Source organism: Monodon monoceros, unplaced genomic scaffold (genome assembly GCF_005190385.1).
Source record: "Monodon monoceros isolate NGI ecotype Baffin Bay Population unplaced genomic scaffold, NGI_Narwhal_1 Super_Scaffold_18, whole genome shotgun sequence".
NCBI lineage: Eukaryota > Metazoa > Chordata > Mammalia > Artiodactyla > Monodontidae > Monodon > Monodon monoceros.
The window spans coordinates 59,913,164-59,932,562 of NW_021703774.1; the positions used below are offsets into that span (position 1 = coordinate 59,913,164).

A 19,399-nucleotide genomic window follows, 5' to 3' on the forward strand; every position below is an offset into this window, starting at 1 on the left:
TCTTCTCAAGTGGCCTCATATGTGTTAGGTGAGAAGGGGAAATAAGCAAGTGAAACCAAAATGCATCATCTGTGCTTTCCAGGGCTTGTCGGGGAGGGAGACACGATGTGAAAAGTTCACAAACTGCTGTGACAGTGTCAAAAGCCAGCAAACAGTAAGGGCTGTGAATTCAGAGCTAGGCGAAAACTCTGTGTCCTACACCTAAAGGTGAGGTGCACCTAAGGCAGAAGGGTTAGACAAGTAACTGGAACTGGGAGACTCAATAATCCCATCCAGCTCTGCTGCTAATCTGCAGGTGTCCTCAGGGGAGGTACTTTGTTCCTCTGGTCTCAGTTTATCAGCCTGTGAAATGGACTCAATAATAGCACCCTGCCTACCTTCTGGGCTCTCATGAGAATCAAACTTGATCAGGCACAGGAAGTCGTTTTAAAAGTACAGATTGGGGTTCAAATGGGAGGTATCCTTATTAGTTGGATGTGAGGGAGTTCAGCAGATGCTCTGCTCCTAAAAAGGACGTACTGGAGGGGGAGATGGGTACAAGTGTGTGTCTGCAGCTTCGGGCTACAGCAGGGCCAGGTTGATTAAGTCCTGTTCTCTCTGTTCACGGAAGCTTCCAGTCTGCCTGAGAGACAGAAAAACAACACAATTCAAATACATCTCACCCAGAGAAACCAGACCCTGTAAGGGCAGGTGTCTCCTCCAGGCTGCCTTCTGGGGCCCCAGAATCTTCCTGTTAATGGTCAGTGCCATGAAACTTTCTGAACTCAGGGCTTTTATGAAGATGACAAAAGGGTGTATAGAGGTGGCTGGGCTCACTGTCACTAATAAGACTCATAACGTTTTTGATGGCAATGAACGTATGGACAGATACGCTGTGATCTGACTCCGGTTTCCCCTGGAGTCTCACAGGGCGTGTCCCAGGCATCCTGTGTCAACCAAAAAATAATGCAGGAGGCTGCAAATAAGGAAGGAGTTTATTTGGGGTCTTAAGTACTGAAATTTGGGAGACACAGATTCGGGTAACCCTGAAAGAGTGTTCAGAGGAAGAGAAAGCATCAGGGACTTAGAAAGACGAACAGCCACTAGGCTGTTAAGAGTTGCCTGGAGAGAAGTGTGATTGATTCTGACATGAGTTGGAAATTATTTGTCCTTCAGGAATCTCAAGTTGTTCTAGAGTGCGGGTCCCATAAGTAGATAGACTGTCATGTGTTATTTTAGGGTAAGGGTCCAAAAAGTGTCTTGAGTTTCTGGCAGGTGTTCTGGATGACATCATCAGGTCAAAAGGTCAGATTCCATCCAGGCTGAGACGTGCATAAGTCACACTTTCTTAATGGTCTCCTGGCTCCATTTTAGAGAGCTCTCTTAGCAATGCTGACACAATTTTGATTTTCCTTTCACACCTGCTACCCGGCAGGAAGGCTCCAGCTTATCATGCTGTCGGCCCACTTCACCAGTGCCTACTTGATGGATGACAGTGTGATGACAGGGGGGCTGGGAAACACCTGGAATCCAGGTTCCCGGTTCAGCCAGGCCCTGGCCATCTGGAGCGGCCCCAAGTTTGTGGTGGGGATTGCAGTGAGCATGCTAGCAGGCAGTCTCCTGGCTATGAGCAAACACAAGCTGCAGGCTGGATCCCCTTTTGTCCCCAGTGTTCTAATCTCAGATCCACTGCGGGAAGTACCTGAGTATGCAGGGCCAGCTCTTCTGAAGCTCCAGCCTGCTTTTTCTCCAGGTGACATTAGGGTCGTGCTTTGCCCTGGAGTAACTGGAATCACCTCTAAATCGCCTGTCTCAGCCTGGCCACCTGGCGTGAGGCCTGATCCTGGAGCACCTGTAAGACCACTCCAACCCTGCAGCACCTAGATGTGTTCAGCCCAGCTGGGCTTCAGTTTCCGTATTTGCCATGTGTCTGTCCGGACGCGGGGGTCCAGGGAGCCTGGGGCTGTGGCCCGTGGATTGGGTCACCCGTTGCACCTGGGTAATGTGGACTGGGGCTGGGGAATTGGGGAAGGATTCCCTTACTCAGCTTTGCTGAGTCTGCCTTGTGCAGGGGCCCACGGAGTGGCTTGTGGAGGCCCAGGTTGGATGGGAAAAGGATCATGGCGTCAGGTTCCACCCCCAGCTCTCACCCTGCAGCTCAGCTGGGAGCATCGCTTTCCTGCTTTGTAAATAGGGTCTCCTGCTTTGTCAATAGGGTGAGATCCCCTTTCACAAGGTCACCATCATGTCCAGGCCTGGGCTGGGAGGCTACTGCTAGGTTTTGACCCTTTCTTCCTCAAATAAATGTATTGGTGGTGATTTGGAAAAAAAAAATCACGGTGATAACAATGGCTGATGTATGGAGCACTTATTACCTGCCAGGTCCTGCACCCCGTGATAATTATCTTAATTAAGCTTCACCATCACCTAATGAGACAGGTAATATTACTATCCCCATTTTACAGATGAGGAAACTGAGACTTAGAGAAGTTCAATAATACACGGTTCAGAAGTACACAAAAATTACAGTGCATGTGAGTCTTTAATTTTGTTCTTTGTCTCTGTTTGGCATGGAACTTATACTTGTTATAGGGTATGGCTGTATCACTATGGAAGGCTGCACCCGAGTGATGCTGCAGCTCTGAATCTCAACCCTGCTGTGCACTGGCCCATGCTCATGCCCAGGCCCTACCCCAGACCAATTAAATGAGAACCTGGGGGCATAAGGGAGTGAGCTAATTCTAATACGCAGCCAGGATTGAGAGCGAGAACGCTCAATCAGTATCTGGGTACTTGTTCAAATGCTGGGGTTCTCTGGGGTGCTGTGGACTTGGGACAGGGGATGGGGAGCGTGAAGTAAAACAGCTTCTCCACTTGTCTAGGAAAACAGCCACCATATAACGCCATTAAATACCTCTCTTTGGGACTGAATGTGGTGGGGATAGAAACAGCGTGACAAATGGCTCACGGAAGGAGGCGAACAGGTCTCTCTGCTTTGGGGATGGTGGGGGGCTGGGAAGAAGCTGGAACTGGGAGTGTCTGTGGCTCCTGCCTTTGAGTTGTCATTTTGGAAAGCTGCCTGCTGTTCAAGGGAAGCCCCTCCACCCTGGGTGTGGCCTCATGAGCTAAGCCATAAGCTCCATGAGAGCAGGGACTCAGAAGACCCTACCCAAATGCTAGACATCATTAGCCTTATGGAGGAAATTTACAAAAACACCTACCGATACATTCTCTCATTTGATCCTCACCACACCCTCAAGATAGACATGATTATCCACCATTTTACACATGGTGAAACTGAGGCCCAGAGAGGTAAGGGGACTTGCCCAAGACCACACAGCTACTTAGTGGCAGGGGAGGGACTAGAACACATCTGATACCCAATCCAGGGCTCTTTCTATTTCAATATCCCCTGACATCAAGCAAAAGGTCAATAAATATTTAATTAGTCACGTGATTGAATTAGGTCCTGGGTCCCCTCAGGGAGCTTTCTGGATGACCACTGCCTTCCTCAGTCCCGTTCCTCCCTGCACGGGCACAGCTGGACTAGGCAGAGGGAAGCTTCCTACCCTGGGAAGCGTGTGGCTATTAATACCCTTTCCTCGACCAAACGACACACAGCACACCTGTCTTTGGTCATAAAATCATGCTGCTCTTTGAAAAGGAAGAAAGAAAGAAAACCTTTTTCTATTACTTATCTCTGGGGAGGCGCCCAATCCCCTCCCCCACTGCACTGGCTCTGCACAACACCAAGAAATATTTCTTCTGGTTTGTTATAAATTTACTATCCGGTAATTTTTCTCTTCTCATTTTATGTGACAGGCAACTGAGCGATTGTCTCCCAACCCTTTTTCTGAATCTCAACCACCCCCATAAACTGCCGCTGTCACCTCCTCTCCAGTCCTAAAAGGAAAAACACTCACCCCAGCTTTGGTGGCCTTTGCTGGGGGCTGGCTTGTCTCCTCGAGGACTTCGGACACCCACCTTTGGTCGGCAGGGGCTTCCGGCACTGCCTCAGGGCCGGAAGGCAGGCCAACCTCGTGTAAGGGGCCTGGCATCTTCCCTGAAAATTCCATAGATCTAATGAATGTCTCCCCTGTGCTCTGTGCTCTGATGCTGGGGGTGAAGGAAGAGGCAAGCATGAAGATGCGGCCATTGTTCTCCAGCACTTACTCCAGCCTAGATGGAGGGGAATTTCATGATCCATCAATCCATCAGCACACTGAATTCTCACTAGGGGCTGTGATGGCGGAACCTGAGTCCCATTCCAGCAGCTGAGTGGAGCGGGTGGTGCTAGCAATGGTAGGCGGGGAAGAGGAACCAGCCCCAGCAAAGGCAGGTGGGTAGAGCAGGAGGGGCAGTGTGGGGAGAAGGCGTGCTGGGGCCTGGACCTGGGCTGCTAAGTCAGGGCTGGACTTTGCTCAGGAAGACTGGCTCGTAGATGGTTTCTGAGAAGGGGCTATGGGAAGTTTACAAAGAGATCAGCTGCTCGGCGCCAGGAGGGCCCCAGAGTTAGGGAAGGAGTAAAAGGTTTGAGGACAGAGGGAGTCACGAGGTGGAGGTGGGGACTCTGGAGCAGGCTTGCATCACCTGCTCCCAGGGCTTGTGGCAGAAGCACGTGGGGGAAAGGAGAGGAGACATGCTGCCTGGGCTGTCCTGGGCTGCTTCTCATTTGCTGTGTGCGTGCTCCTGGCGAAAACTGAGCTTCTCTGTGCCTCCGTGTGTCCGTGTGGGGCTGTTGGGAGGATCTGACAAGTTATTACATCAAAGTGGTGTCCGGCACCGAGTAAACACTAAAGAAATGTTACAGTTTTCACCCTGGTCAACAGAAGAGGCAGCTGAAATAGGGTAAATAACCTGCCCCAAGTCACAAAACTAGTAAGGATGAGACCTTGTTCCAGTGCACGTTATCCCATTCCCGTAGCCCCGACGTAGTCCTGCAGGCGGCCATGGGAGGGCGCCCCGGGCCCGGGAGAGACTGTGGCCGCGGGACCGCTGCTTCTCTTGATACCAGGCAGGGGCGGAGTGAGACGCCTACTACGCCCCGTTTTACACCTGAGTTGCTGCACACATACCTGGTAGGAAGAACAGTGTCTCCTCACTCATAGTTCAGTGAGCTTTCAAGTAGAAATGCTAACTTTTATTTAACCAGAATATTTACCGTACCTCTTTCCCCAACTCCATTGTACTCCAGTTTGCATAGGAAAGTTTGACCAAGGTTGTTATGGCAGTAGGGATTAGGGGCCCCTTGGTAATTTGGGGTGGCTTCCGGAATGCATGGTTCAGATGGGGCTCACACCCAGCTGGGCTCCCGTGCCGTGAGGCAGCCGCCCTGTGCACAGTGGACAATTTCACCTTCCATTCACCTTCCTGCCTTCCAGGCTTTGTGGCCCTACCGGGGTGCCATGTCCACTGTTGGGGCAGGTTAGGTTTTCCCAGGGGCTGGTCCAAGGTGGGGAGAGAGGTTGTGCAGGTGGGGTATGGAGAGTGGACCCAGCACCCTGTCGTGGTTTCCTTGACCCTTCAGGGGACCCCTGCCCCCCCGCCCCCCGCCCCCGGGGGTTGTGAGGGCATGTTCCGTCACCTGAGCCTGACTGACCAATCTCATCTCTCGACACAGCGGCACAGAGCTTTGGCCTGCTCGATCCTAAACTATGCTACCTGTTGGATGGGATCCTCTTCATCTACGGTGTCATTGTCACTGCCCTGTTCCTGAGAGCGAAGGTGGGTACCACTGGGTTCTGGGGGGAGGGCATGGGCTCCCCAGCTCGGTGGATGTTCAGAGGGCCTTGGTGCTGGGAAGTCTCAAGCGTGGGTGGTACCTGAGTCTTGGTGTACATGGGCAAAGCAGGGACCAGCCAAGTGTGCCCACTGCGGGGGGGGGGGGGGGGGGAGGGGGGGGGATGTCTGGCTGAGTGGGACAGAGTGGGATGGTGAGCCTAGTGCTGGCCCCTTAGTGAGGAGACATAGAGATGTGTGAACATCAAAGCGTCCCAGGGCAGGGTTTCTGCTGGCAGGAAAGGGGGTTATGCTTCAGGCAGTGAAGAGCAGGGAGGTGGGGAATCTCTTTCCAGATTCTGCTGTCCAACTTCTGACCCATGCTCGGCCAGCCTTTTCTCTTCAAACCTGTTTGCTTATCAGTACGAGGGAGGGTTGGCCCAGAGCCTGGGTTTTCACCTAGTGCCCTGCAGACCCTGCATTTCTTGGAGGGGCTGGGACTGGGGGTGGCCGTGGCATGGGCAGAGGGTGGAAGGACTTCCTGAACGGAGGCCTCAGTCGTTATGACTTCCGTGCCTCAACCCATTTCTCTTTTGGATTTTGGACTTTGCAAAAGATTTTATTATAAGAAATAGTGTCTTATGGATTTTCTTAAGTTTGAGCAACGCTGCCCTAAATGATCTCTCAGGTGGTTCCCAATGCTCTGAATCTGCAAAACCGCGCAGTTTCAGCTGAGGGGCATGAACTGAAAACAGATCGAGGCCATGCGCCCGGGGCAGGTCCTCAGGACACAGTGCCACACGGAAAGCACCCTGCTGCAGAGGTCAAGTTAGAAGGTGGGACCTTGCACAGCCACCATCCTCGTCGAGGTGTCCTCCGAGCCCCTGAGAGGAAGGGGCCTGGAGAACCTCCCGGAACCCAGGGGGCGCGGCCCGCGAGCCCGGCGCTTCTGCGCACGCGCGAGGGCGAGGGCCAAAGACCGGAAGCTGCGGCTAGTGCCGCGGGCCCGTGCGGTGGCTACGCATGACCTCCGGGAGGTGTAAGGACAGTTGATCTCAGAAAAGAAGCTGCCGCGCCACCGGCTCCCGCAAGGATCCAGCCCCCCCGCAGGCAGGGCGCGCGCCGTTGGCCGTCGAGGAGCGGAGCGAGGCTGCCTGCGCAGAGAGTAACACGCTCTCTCTCCTCTTCTCCATCCAGTTAAGCAGGAGGGCCGACGTCCCCGCCTACCAGCAGGGCCAGAACCAGGTCTATAATGTAAGTCCGCCTCTCCCGTAGAGCCCGGTCTAGAGAAAGTGCAGTCCTCTGCTGGGACGTGGGGAAAACAGCGGCCGGGGCTCGGTTGTAGGTCTCGTCCGCGGCTGTCAGCCTTGCAAGTTGTTTTAACCTCCCTGGGGCTCAGTTTCCTAACCCCGAAAGCGGGGATAGTCATGGTGCCTGCCTCGGGGGGGTTCTCTTGAGGATGCGGCGCGCTAGCGGTGTGATGCACGGCAAGCGCCTGCGTAGTGTAGCGCCTGCCCCTAGCGAGCCCCCGCCTGGCAGCGGTTTCGCAGGCTGGAGGGGTGGAGTGGAGGAGGAAAGTGTAGAAGCTTCCCTTTGGTGGAGAAGCGACTTCACGCTCTCCGTGCAATGGGACTTTGAATCGATGATCCACCCCCGCCGCCATGGTAATAAGTTCTTTGAGATGTTCTCCGAGATGACGGTAGCCGATGGATCTCCCAGTCCGTGCTCCTTTGTGAGCCACCGCCCAGAAGGAACTCCCAGTCCTACTGGCCGCATCCTCCTGAGCTTCTGTTTCCGGTCTCTGACGCTTTTCTCTCTGTTTCAGGAGCTTAATCTAGGACGAAGAGAGGAGTATGACGTCTTGGATAGGAGAGGGGGCCTGGACCCTGAGATGGGGGGGAAACCGGTAGGGCCTTGCTGTTTCTGTGTGTGTGTGTGTGTGAGTGAGTGAGTGTGTGAGGGCTCTGCTGGGCAGTGAGGAGAGGGCTTCTCAATGCCAGCGCACGCTGCCACTACGCTGGACCCTGACGTGCGAGAGGCCTGGCCATGCAGACAGATGGGGCCCCGTTTGCCGCTGCCCCTCTCCGCCTTCGCCCTTGGCTCCCTCCTGCATCGCAAGGGGCCTCACACACATTAATGCGGCAAGCAGGCCCTTATGCCGGGCTCCCAGCAACTCTGTCCTTTTCGGCTGTAGACTCCACACCCTGTGGGGAGGGGAGCGGCTGGAGGAGGCCCGAGTGGGGTCTTAAGAGCAGAGCTCAGCCTGGGTGTGAGAGAGCGTGTCCGTGTGCACGAGGGAATCCGAGGCGTGGTATCGCTGTGAGGGCCTGTGAGTGGCAGAGCGCAGCTGTGGGAGCACGAGGAGGGCACAGGCGGATGGCAGAGCCCACAGAGAGTGTGGGGAAGGGGCCTGGGGAGGGCGCCGAAACTCTCCTGGCCTGGATCCCTGTTTCTCCATCTCTAACTTCTTCCCCTCGTCTCTCCCGGCAGAGGAAGAAGAATCCCCATGAAGTCGTGTACAATGTGAGTAGAGGACGTGGCACAGTTTGCATTGGAAAGTTGGAGGGTAGGGCTGGAGGAGGGCTCTGGATGAAGGCTTTGCTCCCTTCTCCGTGGTCTTTGCCTGACTTGACCTTCACTTCCCTGGCCAAGTAGTGCCTCACCTGCTTGCTGCCTGCAGTGGCTGCTCGTAGTATGGCCCCTTGGCTTGCCTTCCTTCGGCCCCTAAGCCTGCCGCGGGAGTTCCCGGATCAGCCTGGTGGGACCTGGGGGGACAGTGAGGTCAAGCTGGGCAAGCCCCTCTGCGGGGCTGCTGTTCCTAGGGGCCGGAGGAGTGTCCTGAGTGTGGCCTCTTGTTGAAAACTTCACCATCCTGGGTGTTGATCTGGGTCTGCCACACGGGACCATCACAGAGGGTCAGCCACTGCAAAGAGAGCTACTCTCCCTCCCTCCTGCAGTTGGCCCACGCACAGCCTCGGTGTTGGCTGTGTGAAGAGACAACTTGCTCAAATAGATGCTTCTGGGGGCTCTGGGGTGAACCGTTGCATTGTCCAACGTGCGTGTCCTTTGGCTAGGACTCCACATCTTATCCTTTTGAACCTCTCTTGAGCTTCTGAGCTCAGTGCAAAGGGCTGGCAGCTCAGAGAAGATTCCAGAGGGCTGAGGAGGGGGAGAGGGGGTTGGAGCTGGTTATTGGCAGAAATGTTTGAGTCTCTGGAGCCTTGAATGTGGAACCCCCCCACCAACTGGGGAATCCAGAGGTTTCCTTTTGTAGGGGAGCCCACTGTTTGCTACATCAGTTGGTAACACCGGCGTCTCACGCCCTCTTCTTCAGGAGCTGCGCAAAGACAAGATGGCGGAGGCCTACAGTGAGATCGGGATGAAGGGCGAGGTGAGTGATGCTCTTTCTTCATTCCCAAGGATTGGGTGGTATGGGGGCTGCTCCAAAGAGTCCCATCCCTTCCTCCTATCACCTGCGAAAGCCCACGTGGTGGCTGCCAGAGGCAAAGGTTAGTCCAGCTGTCATCCATTTGATAGTATATTAGGTACTCAGAAAGTGCTGATACCCTTTTAGGATTAAAAACCAAGTTAAATACTAAGATGGTCCATGCTTTGCAAAAACAGGCCAAGTCTGTCAACGTTCATAATAATTATCAGGTGAGTAATGTGTGCCAATGTATGTTCAGCACTTAGGATGGTGGGGCCCCTTGTTCATAAATGATTAAGAATTTCCATTAGTGAGAGCAGAGCTCTGAACCCGTCTAGGTTTGATCTCCGTGTGACTGCATAGGTGGCGTGCCCACAAAGCTGGCCTGGCCAGTGCTTTACCAGGTAGATAGTCTCATTTAATTCTCACAATAACCCAATGGGAAATGTGTACCCGCCAGGCACAGGAGGTCCAACAACTTACCCAAGGTCACGTAGCTGGTGATGAGGGAGCCAGAATTTGAACGGACTCTACAGCCCGAGCTTGTACCCACGACCTAGTTGCCGTTCCCAGTGAGCACTGATGACTAGCCAAGCCGTTCCCAGTGAGCATTGATGACTAGCCAAGAATTTTCTTAAAGATTTGTTTTATTGAAGTATAGTTGATTTACAATGTGTTAATTTTTTACTTTATAGCAAAGTGATTCATTTATACATATATCTCTATACTCTTTTTTCATCTTCTTTTCCATTATGGTTCATCACAGGAGATTGAATACAGTTCCCTGTGCTATACAGTAGGACCTTGTTGTTTACCCATCCTATGCATACTGGTTTACGTCTGCTAATCCCAGACTCCCAGTCCTTTCCTCCCCCACCCCCTCCCCCTGGGCAGCCACAAGCCTGTTGTTCTCCACGTCTGTGTCTGTTTTGTAAGTAAGTTCATTTGTATAATTTTTTTAGATTCCATATATAAGTAATATCATATAGTATTTGTCTTTCTTTGTCTGGCTTGCTTCCGTGTCCTGGCTATTGTAAATAGTGCTGCAGTGAACATCGGGGTCCATGTATCTTTTTGAATTATAGTTTTCTCCAGACATATGCCCAGGAGTGGGATTGCAGGATCATATGGTAACCCTGTTTTTAGTTTTTTGAGGAACCTCCATACTGTTTTTCCTAGTTATTTTTTTTGGAATGTTTTTCCAAAATTCTCAAGAATTTTGAGAGCTGCAGGGAGGCCTGTTTATTCCAAGCAGTGGCGGCGTGGCCAGCTCCAGTGCGGCCCAGATCCAGGAATCTGATGCCTCTGAGGATCTGAGTCAGGCACAGCAAACCCGGGCCCCATCAAAGCCAGGCCTCAGCTTACTCTGCGGAGGCCGAGGTCTGACCAGTGACCTGAGGACCCTTCTCTCCCGGGGCAGGGGTGCTGACTGGGAGACAGTCACCTGTGACTCTCTGGGGGTCCTCTGAGGAGGACTCTTGAGCAGGAAGGCTGCTGCTGGCTCTCTGACCTTCTAGCCTTTTCTTGTCTCACTCCACAGAACCAGCGGCGAAGAGGCAAGGGACATGATGGCCTTTACCAGGTGAGTGCTGCTGGCCCTTCTTCCCGGGGTGGCACCATCTAACCAGAGCCAAGGTCACGCTCCCTTGTTTTGCTTGTTGGCAGTGCCAGCTCTTGTCAGCAGCTGGGCTGGGTGAGCCCAGGGCACCCGTTCAGGCCTGTGGTGACTCTTCTGCTGGTCAGCCCCTGGGGCGGGGCTGGAACTCAACCATTCAGGCAAATGACTTGGTTCTAGTCAGGAGGCCGTGGGAGTCCCGGGGGGAGCTGGGCACAGCAGACAAGCGGCAGCTGCCCAGAGGCTGTGTGGTCTTGAGCAAAGGGCAGATGCAGGCAAAGGACACCACACAAGCCATTTCCTGCCTCTTGCGCCGCTGCTCTGGGCCCTTGCAGAAGCCTTGCTCCGCCTCGTATCCTCACACCTAATAGGATGGGAAGATGGGTGAGAAGATTGAAGTAGACAAGTTCAGAAAAATAACTTTAAATAGAAAATGTAGTCAGGTGCCTAGTTTTTGCAAATCAGGGTGAATAACTGCACGCTAAGCACAGCCAAGCTGCTTCTCTAAAATGATCCCCAGTGGGCGCTCACTCGGTTCTTCGTGCCTCACTGGGGCTGTTCACAGCTTGCTTGATTGACTCCCAAGTTTCAGGCTACCTGGCTTCCCTGAGTTCAGAGTGATGGCACAAGGGCCCCCAAATTTTACTGCGTGTCACTGCTGTTGATCTGTCTCCTGGACCAGAGAGGGAGACGTTCCAGTGAGATTGGGACCAGCCTGCCTGTTCCCTGACAAAGAACATGACTGTAGTAGCATGGCCTGGGAAGGAGGCTCGGGAGGGCGGGGGCCAAGGAGCCACTCTCTCCCCCGTGACAAGTCCCGGCTTCCCGGAGGCCCGGGTGTCAGGGACAGTACGCTGTCTGGAGCAGGTCTGAGGTCTCCCCGCTGATTCCCAGCTCAGTGTCCCAGCTGGGCGACTCTCCTTCCTCTGTGGTCTGACAGGCAACTTTGTTGTAGGGCACAGTACTTGGGAAGCCGGGAGGAGGTGAGAACTTAGCTGGGAAGGAATTGCACCAAGGCCGTTCCCAGTGGGACACAGGACCATCTCTGCTGCAGCTGCGTGGGCCAAGGCCCCACCTGTGGCGTGAGGGGACAGTTCCTGGGCCTCCGAGCTGGGCGGGAGATCACAGGCCAGGCTGCAGCAGATGCCTGTTGGCCTCCAGGCAGGCTCATGCCCACACAGAGCTCCTGACCCCCTCTTCTGTTCTGATTTGCTTTCCCCAGGGACTCAGCACGGCCACCAAGGACACCTATGCTGCCCTCCGCATGCAGGACCTGCCCCCTCGCTAACAGCACCTGGAATTTCACCACTCACAGGCCAGACCTGCAGATGCCCAGATTGTTAAAGACACAGGATCAAGTATTTACAAACCAGTTCACTCATGTTTCTCCACCACCCAAGGATTCTTCTTTATGATCGGGATGCTTCAAGTTGTAACATGTCATATCCAATTGCAAACTGTCACACAGAACTTCCTCCCTGGACACTGGCGGGGAGTGCGTCCCCCAGGCCCTGTCCTAGAGGAGCTTGCTGGGAGCGCAGCATGTTCCGGGGTTTTCTGCTTCCTGGAGGCTGTGGGCAGGCCCCGTCCCCAGTGGCTCTGGGCTCTTACCTGGGGGACGGGCACCCTCCTCCTCCAACACAGCTGAGGAGTTCAGGCTGTGTTCTGTAAAGTCGCCAGAGAAACCACAGATGTTAGCGCGTGTCCTGTTGGTCTGCATTGTTCTGTCAGTATTTGAGTGGCTTCGCTCCTGCTGTAAACTTCGCTTCTGTTGTCAGCGTAGCCCATCATTCCACGGTAACTGGTGATGGGCCAGGGAGGCTGTGGTGCCTCCCTGTGAAGGCTGAGGGCACAGGGGAAGGGGGGGGGGTAGGTAGCAGCTGGTGGTGGCTGAAGAGGGGAAGCAGTGGTGGATCAGGGACGGGAGCAGGGGAGCCAGAGGCCTGGGGGCGCAGGAAGGGGCCCTCCTGCAATCAAGCATACGTTCCCCGTGATAGAACTTGAGTGCCAGGGCCTGTGGGGACCAAAAAACGAAGAAGCCCAGCCTTGCCTTCCCGGAGCCCACACTCTCACAGGGAAGCGAGCTGTGAAGAGTCCCGTGTGCAAGAACACAGCAGTGTCATGGCTGACTACGAACAAGGTGAGGGGGCAGTGAGACCACATTCTTTGCAGGCACTTGGGCACCTCACACTGAGTGAAAAGACACAGCCGTATTGGGAAAGGCCTCAAAAGAAGACTCCGCTCCACTCAGACCCAGAAAGATCCCAAAGGACAATGGCACGGTGGGAAAAGCCTCAGCTGACTTACCTGGAACAGGGCTGTGTGATAAAAGGGCACACGGCTATGGATGGAAAACCCTCTTTGCTCTGCTCGGTCTTAATTTATACTGGTTTGCTAGAGCCTTACTTTTTTGCATAATAAATGCTTCAGTGAAAATGCTGCTTTACCGTAAGCTTTATTTCGGCAGTCAAGCCTGTAATGGTCATTTAGCGATCAGCCTGCTGCTGGGAGAGAACAGGATGGCTCCTTGGAAAATGCAGGAGAGCCAGGTGCATACAGTGGCCCAAACGGGCTGTGCTTGGGGCAACATGGTGTCCGGATACGCCAGGAGTCCTTATGCAGGAACCAGGAGAAGGTGATGGGGAGCTCCCTGGGTGCAGGGCTCACAGCACTGAGCTAGCTTGTGGCGTGCCGGGAAGAGCAGGAGAGAGGCCAGCTGAGCATTAGGGCATCAGGAAGAGGGAGCATCGTTGTCAGAGGGTGTCTGGGGGTTATGAACAGCTGCTGATGCCACAGCACAAAAACCTCAGTCTGGGGAATTCCCTGGCGGTCTAGTGGTTAGGGCTCTGTGCTTTCCCTGCAGGGGGCCTGGGTTCGATGCCTGGTCAGGGAAGTAAGACCCCCCCCCCCCCCCCCCGCAAGCTGCAAGACACGCACGTGGCCAAGAAAACAAAAACAGAAACCTTAGTCTGTAGGGTTTGGGGAAGGAGAGGGGACAACAGAGGTCTTTTAGGTCAGGTTCTCCCACAAAAAGTGACCCTGTCCCCAGCAGTATTTCCTTTAACTGCAGTGGCTGTTTATAAGGCCCTAACTCATCAAGCCACCAATTAATATTGGGTAAAGACTTTGAAATCAGAAAAGACTTTGAAATCGAAGGCCACGGCTATTAAAAGCCCCTGAGCATTTGGGATTCCAACAGGAGTGATGTGCATCTCTGCCAGGAGAGAAGGCATTCGATTCATATCCTGGCCCCAGAGGGGAATTCAATTCCATTCACCAAGTATTGACCTAGCACCTTCCTATTCTGTGCCCAGCGCTTGGCAAGCTACCAGGGAAGCTAGAGAAGTATCATGAGTCAGTTAGGGACTTAAAATTTTGTCATTGTATTTCATCCACACCGTGTAAAGAACTCGGGATCACAGTGCACTGTGGTGACACACACAGGACAGGCAGGTGGAAGCGGAGTGAGGGAGGGGTGAGTAGCTGCCAACGAAGGGGTGCGGACAGAGCTCGGCAAGGCATGGGGGGAGCTGTGGAAGGTTTCATGGAAGGAACAGGGCTCTGAGGAGGGAGAGAAGGGCTGAAAACTATCAGCCCTAATTCTGTAACCTGGTCATGGGGCAAAGGAATGGGAAAATTACACCATGTTGTTTTAGCTGCCCTTCCACTGACTGAAGTTCACAATGACAAGTGAGAGCCTCACTGTGGCTGCTGCTGCTTTATCGTCTATTCACTGGGCATCTTATAACACATGAAGTTGGCTTCCTCTATTAGTCAACGTTAAGCCTAAACCTCATACCTAGTTTTAAGGTCAGCTGAGTTTCACACGGGCTGTGTGACCCACATGGCTGGCATGAAGACAAGAGTTTGGCCCAATTCAATCAAGATTTTGACTCAAGAGGTAGGAGGAAAGCTGGCTGTAAGCTATGGGTGTGGGAGCTGGCCCAGGGTGGGTGGGGCAGAGGACTTACTGGGCTCCGTGCAAGACAACTACACAGAGAAGGCCACCAGGAGAGGACTCAGTGGACGTGCTGGCACAACGAAGCCCCAAATCAAGCCGAGAACGGCCCTGGTCTTCGCAGAGAGAAAAGGCTGCAGTTGGAGAATTCATACCCTCTCATGGGTAGTTCCTCTTGGTAGACACCACTGGAGTGGGTTAGAACATAACAACAACCTTTTTACAAAGGACTACAGGGTAACAGAATGGAATCAGTGCTTTTATCCTCATGCCTTAGCCCGTGACAAATGGGTTTTGCCTTCTGAAGTCCTCATGCTTGTGAGCCCGCTGCTGTCTCTACCAAACAGCCAATTCCTGTTAAAACTTGAAATTGTTTTAAGAGTAACTTTACAAACTGAAAAGCAAGTTATAAATACAAGACAGGGTGGAATGGAAAAGAGCGAGGCATTCTTTGACGTAGGAGCAGAGGAGAAAAGGACCCAGTATTTGTCTTCCCATTTTGGGCCCCTTTCAAGACAGCAGCCATACCTTGAGACCATAGCGCAAGCTTTCTCTTTCAGTCTCTCTCCGTCTGCCAATTCAAGGGGGACGCACAGACTCAGTTCATACACACTAGTTAAACAGGATGCCTCCCAGAGCTCTTCAACAAGCTGGTTTTCTCTCTGTGGGAAATTCATTTTAAGATTCAAATTTTCCCTTTTATGCAGTCAACTAATTGCATTAACACACTAAATGTTGGCTACAAGAAGCTATATAGAGGGAGCTAAGTTGTGTACCCTCAGACAGGAGAACCAGAGGGCCAAGTTCAGGATTAGCTTCCTTTCAGAGGACCCCAGAGAATGACTGTTCAGGACCTGGGAGGAAATGCTAGAGGGGCATGGGGGTCTAAACAATACATTTGGAAAAGTCAATTTCAATGACAGTTCCGCAGTCAAATACACAGTGAGAGGGGGACCTCTGAAGAGTTCTCTCACAGATAATCAACTGATCACACAAAGCCCTGGGGGTCTGAAGGCGACCACTGCTACCAGACTCGGGGGCCCAGGAAGCCACTGGGGCCTGGGGAGAGAGCAGAGTGGTGGCCCCAGCGCCCCACGGAGCACAGGGGGAAGCGTGCCGAAGCCAGGGTACGGGTGGCGGAGGAACCAGTGTGCTTACAGTGATCCTGGGATGCCTGAGAGCACCTGCTGGAAAAAATAAGTTGGAAGGCTTAGTTGAGAAGTCTGTATGGGAATGTGTGAAGCATCCCGAATACCAACGCAACAACTTCAGAGAAACTCAAACAATGTGAAAACACTTGGAAAATGGTTTAATGATGTTTTACAACAGAAATGAACTGTACAGTTACAGTAAGTTTAATATATATAAAAAATTACAGCAGACAAATGCATCTACACAAAATCTACCATTTTCATTCTGATTCACTGTCACCTACACAACCTCTCCCAAGCCTACAGCCCCCTGCAGGCAGCCCCAGGAGGGGGAATCATATAAAGGGCACTTTTAAAGAGACAGCACCGCTCATATTCCCCACCACCTCCTCAGGCCTCAGGAGGTATCAGCTAATTCCCCCAAATGTAAATTGCTTGTGTTTCGGGTTTTCAAAACCAAGAAAACGTGTGTCTCCCGGGGGCCCAGATAACGAGGCCCCAGACTCCCAGGTTATGGGTTGATTCTTGTAGCATGTTCCTATCCGAGGGGAAATGGCTAACCAGGCGTCTGGGACAGTGAGGCTATACAATAGCCACCAGATTGCAGAGTTATCTAAGGAGAAATGTAAAAGGACTCCCAATAAACTACTTAGGAATTGTCACTGCCTCATTAAAGCTGCTGGACAATTTTGGAAAGAATCATTTACACCACATCTTAAGTTTCCACAAAAGAGAACTCAAACTCACATTTTAAAGTTAAGTACATAAAACAAAAAGTTTTGGGAGGCCAAGGGGTCAATTCCCCCTTGTGTCCCTCCCTTGACAACAGTGGAAAAACACCCCTGAATCAATATTTAAAAAAAAAAAAAAAAAAAAAGGAAGAAAAGAAAAAGGTGGGGGGAGTTAAGATATTTAAAGACAGAGAGAAAGAAAACAGCTTTAGAAAAAAACCCAAAACAACCACTGTCTCTTTAAAACAAAACAAAATCCCAGTTGGGACCGATAATCAGCAAATATTCAATCCAAATTGACCCCGGTGGAAGTTTATTACTGAATATTATGTACACTCAGAACTTTTTTGTTTTCTTTTTTATTATGAACACCTAGGCAGTGAAAACTGTTATGTTACTACATACATAGACACACCCAAAACATACAAAAATACTATTGTTTCAAACTACTAAGAATAGGACAGTTCAGTTATCTTCATGCTACGACTTTAAGAGCATTACACTGAAACAAACAAGAAGTTAAACGACATTTTTTTTTTAATATCCCAGAAATATACCAAAATATACATCTAAGCTTTGGAATTACTGAGGTTAGACTAATGCAAGTGCTGGGTAATCGTACTTAATACACAAGTCTAAGGTTCTGCAGGAAAGAAATTATCTTTGGTATCTGCATCAGGCTAATATTATTAACATTTGGATTTTGCTTTGGGATAGAGCTTGTATGACCCTAGAACCAAATCCCCCCCCTCCCCTAATCAACTGAGATTAAAAAGATCCGTGTAAAAAGTTCCTTCATTTGCACCCACCACCCCCCAAGTTAAAAAGTCACAGGCATCTACCTAGCACAAAAGGTTGTGAAATACAATGCATAGTTGCACAGTGGTGCTGCAAAAAGGAAACTACTGTAAGAAGAAATGAAAAAGCTTGATAATCCTTCTGCGTGTTTTCTCACAAACAGGACAGCCACTTCCAAGCAGTTCCAGTAAAGGAAAAGAGAGAAAAGGCTCAGAAGGGCACCTTGGCGAGTATTCACGGGCACGGCCCCAGAGGTTAAAGCACCCGGCAGAGCAGCCAATCCTGCACCAGTGTCTTCAACTTCCCCCACTCTGTGGAGTCCAAGGCGCCCAGCAGCAGCCCCGGGCTCCCCGACCCTGCGCTAAGCCCCTGCAGTGACCATGGCTGTCATAGGGAGGACTATCGTGGTGATGGGCTTCTGCCTACCATTTTGGAAAATCTGAAATGCCAGTTTGTTCCATGGCACGTTCACAGGTTGGCAGGAGCCAAAGCTACCAAGCATGTGCCTCTGCACACCCTGGAACACCGGAAACAGACTCCCTGCCCTTTCAGTGCAGTCAGGGGCCCCCCCCCTTCCCTGCCCCGGGCCTCGCTCCTCTAAACACCAGGACGCCACAGACTGGATTGACGCTGAAGACTTCCCTTTTCTTTGGTTTTTTTGTTTGTTTTGAGTTTATACAATCATTAAAAAATCTTTGGTTTTGGCTGGAAATTTAAAAAACAAAACAAAACAAAACAAAGAAACCACCCTCCCCTGGCTTATAGCAGCAGTAGTAAGACCTGGCAAAGCTCTTTTTTTCGACATTGGGGGTGGGAATTGAAGGTTGGGAACTACATTCAAAGAAAAGGTGAAGGGCTGGGGATGCAGCTTCTAGACAGCCCATTGGATATAAGATTGTCAAATAATAATAATATTAATAACAATAAAAACTTAAATATTTGGGTTTCTTTTGGTCACGTCAAAGGAAAAAGAGTGAAATGTGTATGCAGCAGTCAGCTTAAGGGAGCCTTTGGTGTCTTCCCTTCCACCCAAAGTCCTGAAGATAAGCAGAGCCCTGAGGCCTCACAGGGGAAGGGGATGGCCTCCCCGCACCAGGGAGAAGGCAAGTACTGGAGGGGAGGTGTGGCCAGCAGTCAGAGATGGGGGGTGGGGTCGGGGTATGGCCGGCTGGCCAGCCCCTAAGAGCAGGGTGGCAGGGAACAGATGTTAAGAGACCTGGGAAGACCCCCTGCAACAAAAAGAAGGAGAAGATTGCAATTTGCCCTCAGTTTGCAGTAGCTTTTAAAGCAGCGACATTCAGAGGCTTTGGGAGGTCCCACCCTAGGCTACAGGTCCCGTGATGCTATAGGCCAGAGTTCAACATTACTTAGAGGAGGGAGGGCAGACTTGGCAACTCTGTAGGGTTTAGAGAAAGTTTTAAAGCAAGTTACTCAGTCACGAGTTAGAAATGAGGTATACAACAGCTCCTGGACTCGTGGTGGGCGGAAAACCCCACGCTTATTCACCTCGCCTCTGCCACCACCACCACAGCTGCAGGGACTGAACTACGGTCTAACGTGGGGGAGGGCATTTCCTTGGAGTGACACCTCCTGTGGACTGAGTAATGCACACAGGCCCCGCGAGCAGAGGTAAGAAGCCGGAAGAAGTCTGCGTCTCCACTTTGCCCGCACTCAGGGGAGACACGACACACCATTTACGCTGTCAAAAGCCAATGTTATAATACAGTTGCAACGTCTTTGGTTCTCTCCTTTCCCCCTCCCAACTGTTTGCAGTTTTACTCGCAACCAGGCTAGTCCACTCTACTCTCATACAGTACGTGCCTTCCGCAGACCCACGCAGGATCAGAACCAAAGACGTGGCACCCCACCTGCCTACAACTACAGCCTTTCCTAACAGGACTGTCTTTCCAGCTTCTGAAAGTGCTTTCCCTTTCCTGCTCTATTGCTCAGACTTAGAGACGCTGAGGGACTGGGTAGGAGTACAGAGTCTTCTCTCTCCTTGGCTCTGTCCTTTTTCATTCG

At 52.0% G+C, this 19,399-nt stretch overlaps 2 protein-coding genes across 5 annotated transcripts in view; one reads left to right on the top strand and one right to left on the bottom strand.

Moving 5' to 3' along the window:
- CD247 (CD247 molecule) overlaps positions 1–13,175 on the top strand; it is a 78,279-nt gene extending 65,104 nt beyond the window's left edge. The window contains exons 2-8 of one of the 2 annotated variants that reach the window (XM_029227164.1): positions 5,600–5,703; positions 6,895–6,951; positions 7,523–7,603; positions 8,188–8,220; positions 9,032–9,088; positions 10,665–10,706; positions 11,962–13,175. In XM_029227164.1, coding sequence (XP_029082997.1) covers positions 5,600–5,703; positions 6,895–6,951; positions 7,523–7,603; positions 8,188–8,220; positions 9,032–9,088; positions 10,665–10,706; positions 11,962–12,027 — 440 coding nt within the window. In that variant the 3' untranslated portion in view covers positions 12,028–13,175. The other variant, XM_029227163.1, reaches the window with a different exon arrangement.
- Positions 13,176–14,175: 1,000 nt separating this feature from the next.
- The window catches only part of POU2F1 (POU class 2 homeobox 1), a 186,334-nt gene continuing 181,110 nt past the window's right edge, over positions 14,176–19,399 (bottom strand). Inside the window, exons 17-19 of one of the 3 annotated variants that reach the window (XR_003794287.1) lie at positions 15,856–15,881; positions 15,226–15,359; positions 14,176–14,885 (exon numbers count right to left, since the gene is read on the bottom strand). The gene's annotated coding sequence lies outside the window, so the exon portion shown is untranslated. Of the gene's footprint in view, positions 14,886–15,201; positions 15,360–15,855; positions 15,882–19,399 lie in introns of those variants that run through there. The other 2 variants (XR_003794286.1, XM_029227159.1) reach the window with 2 other exon arrangements.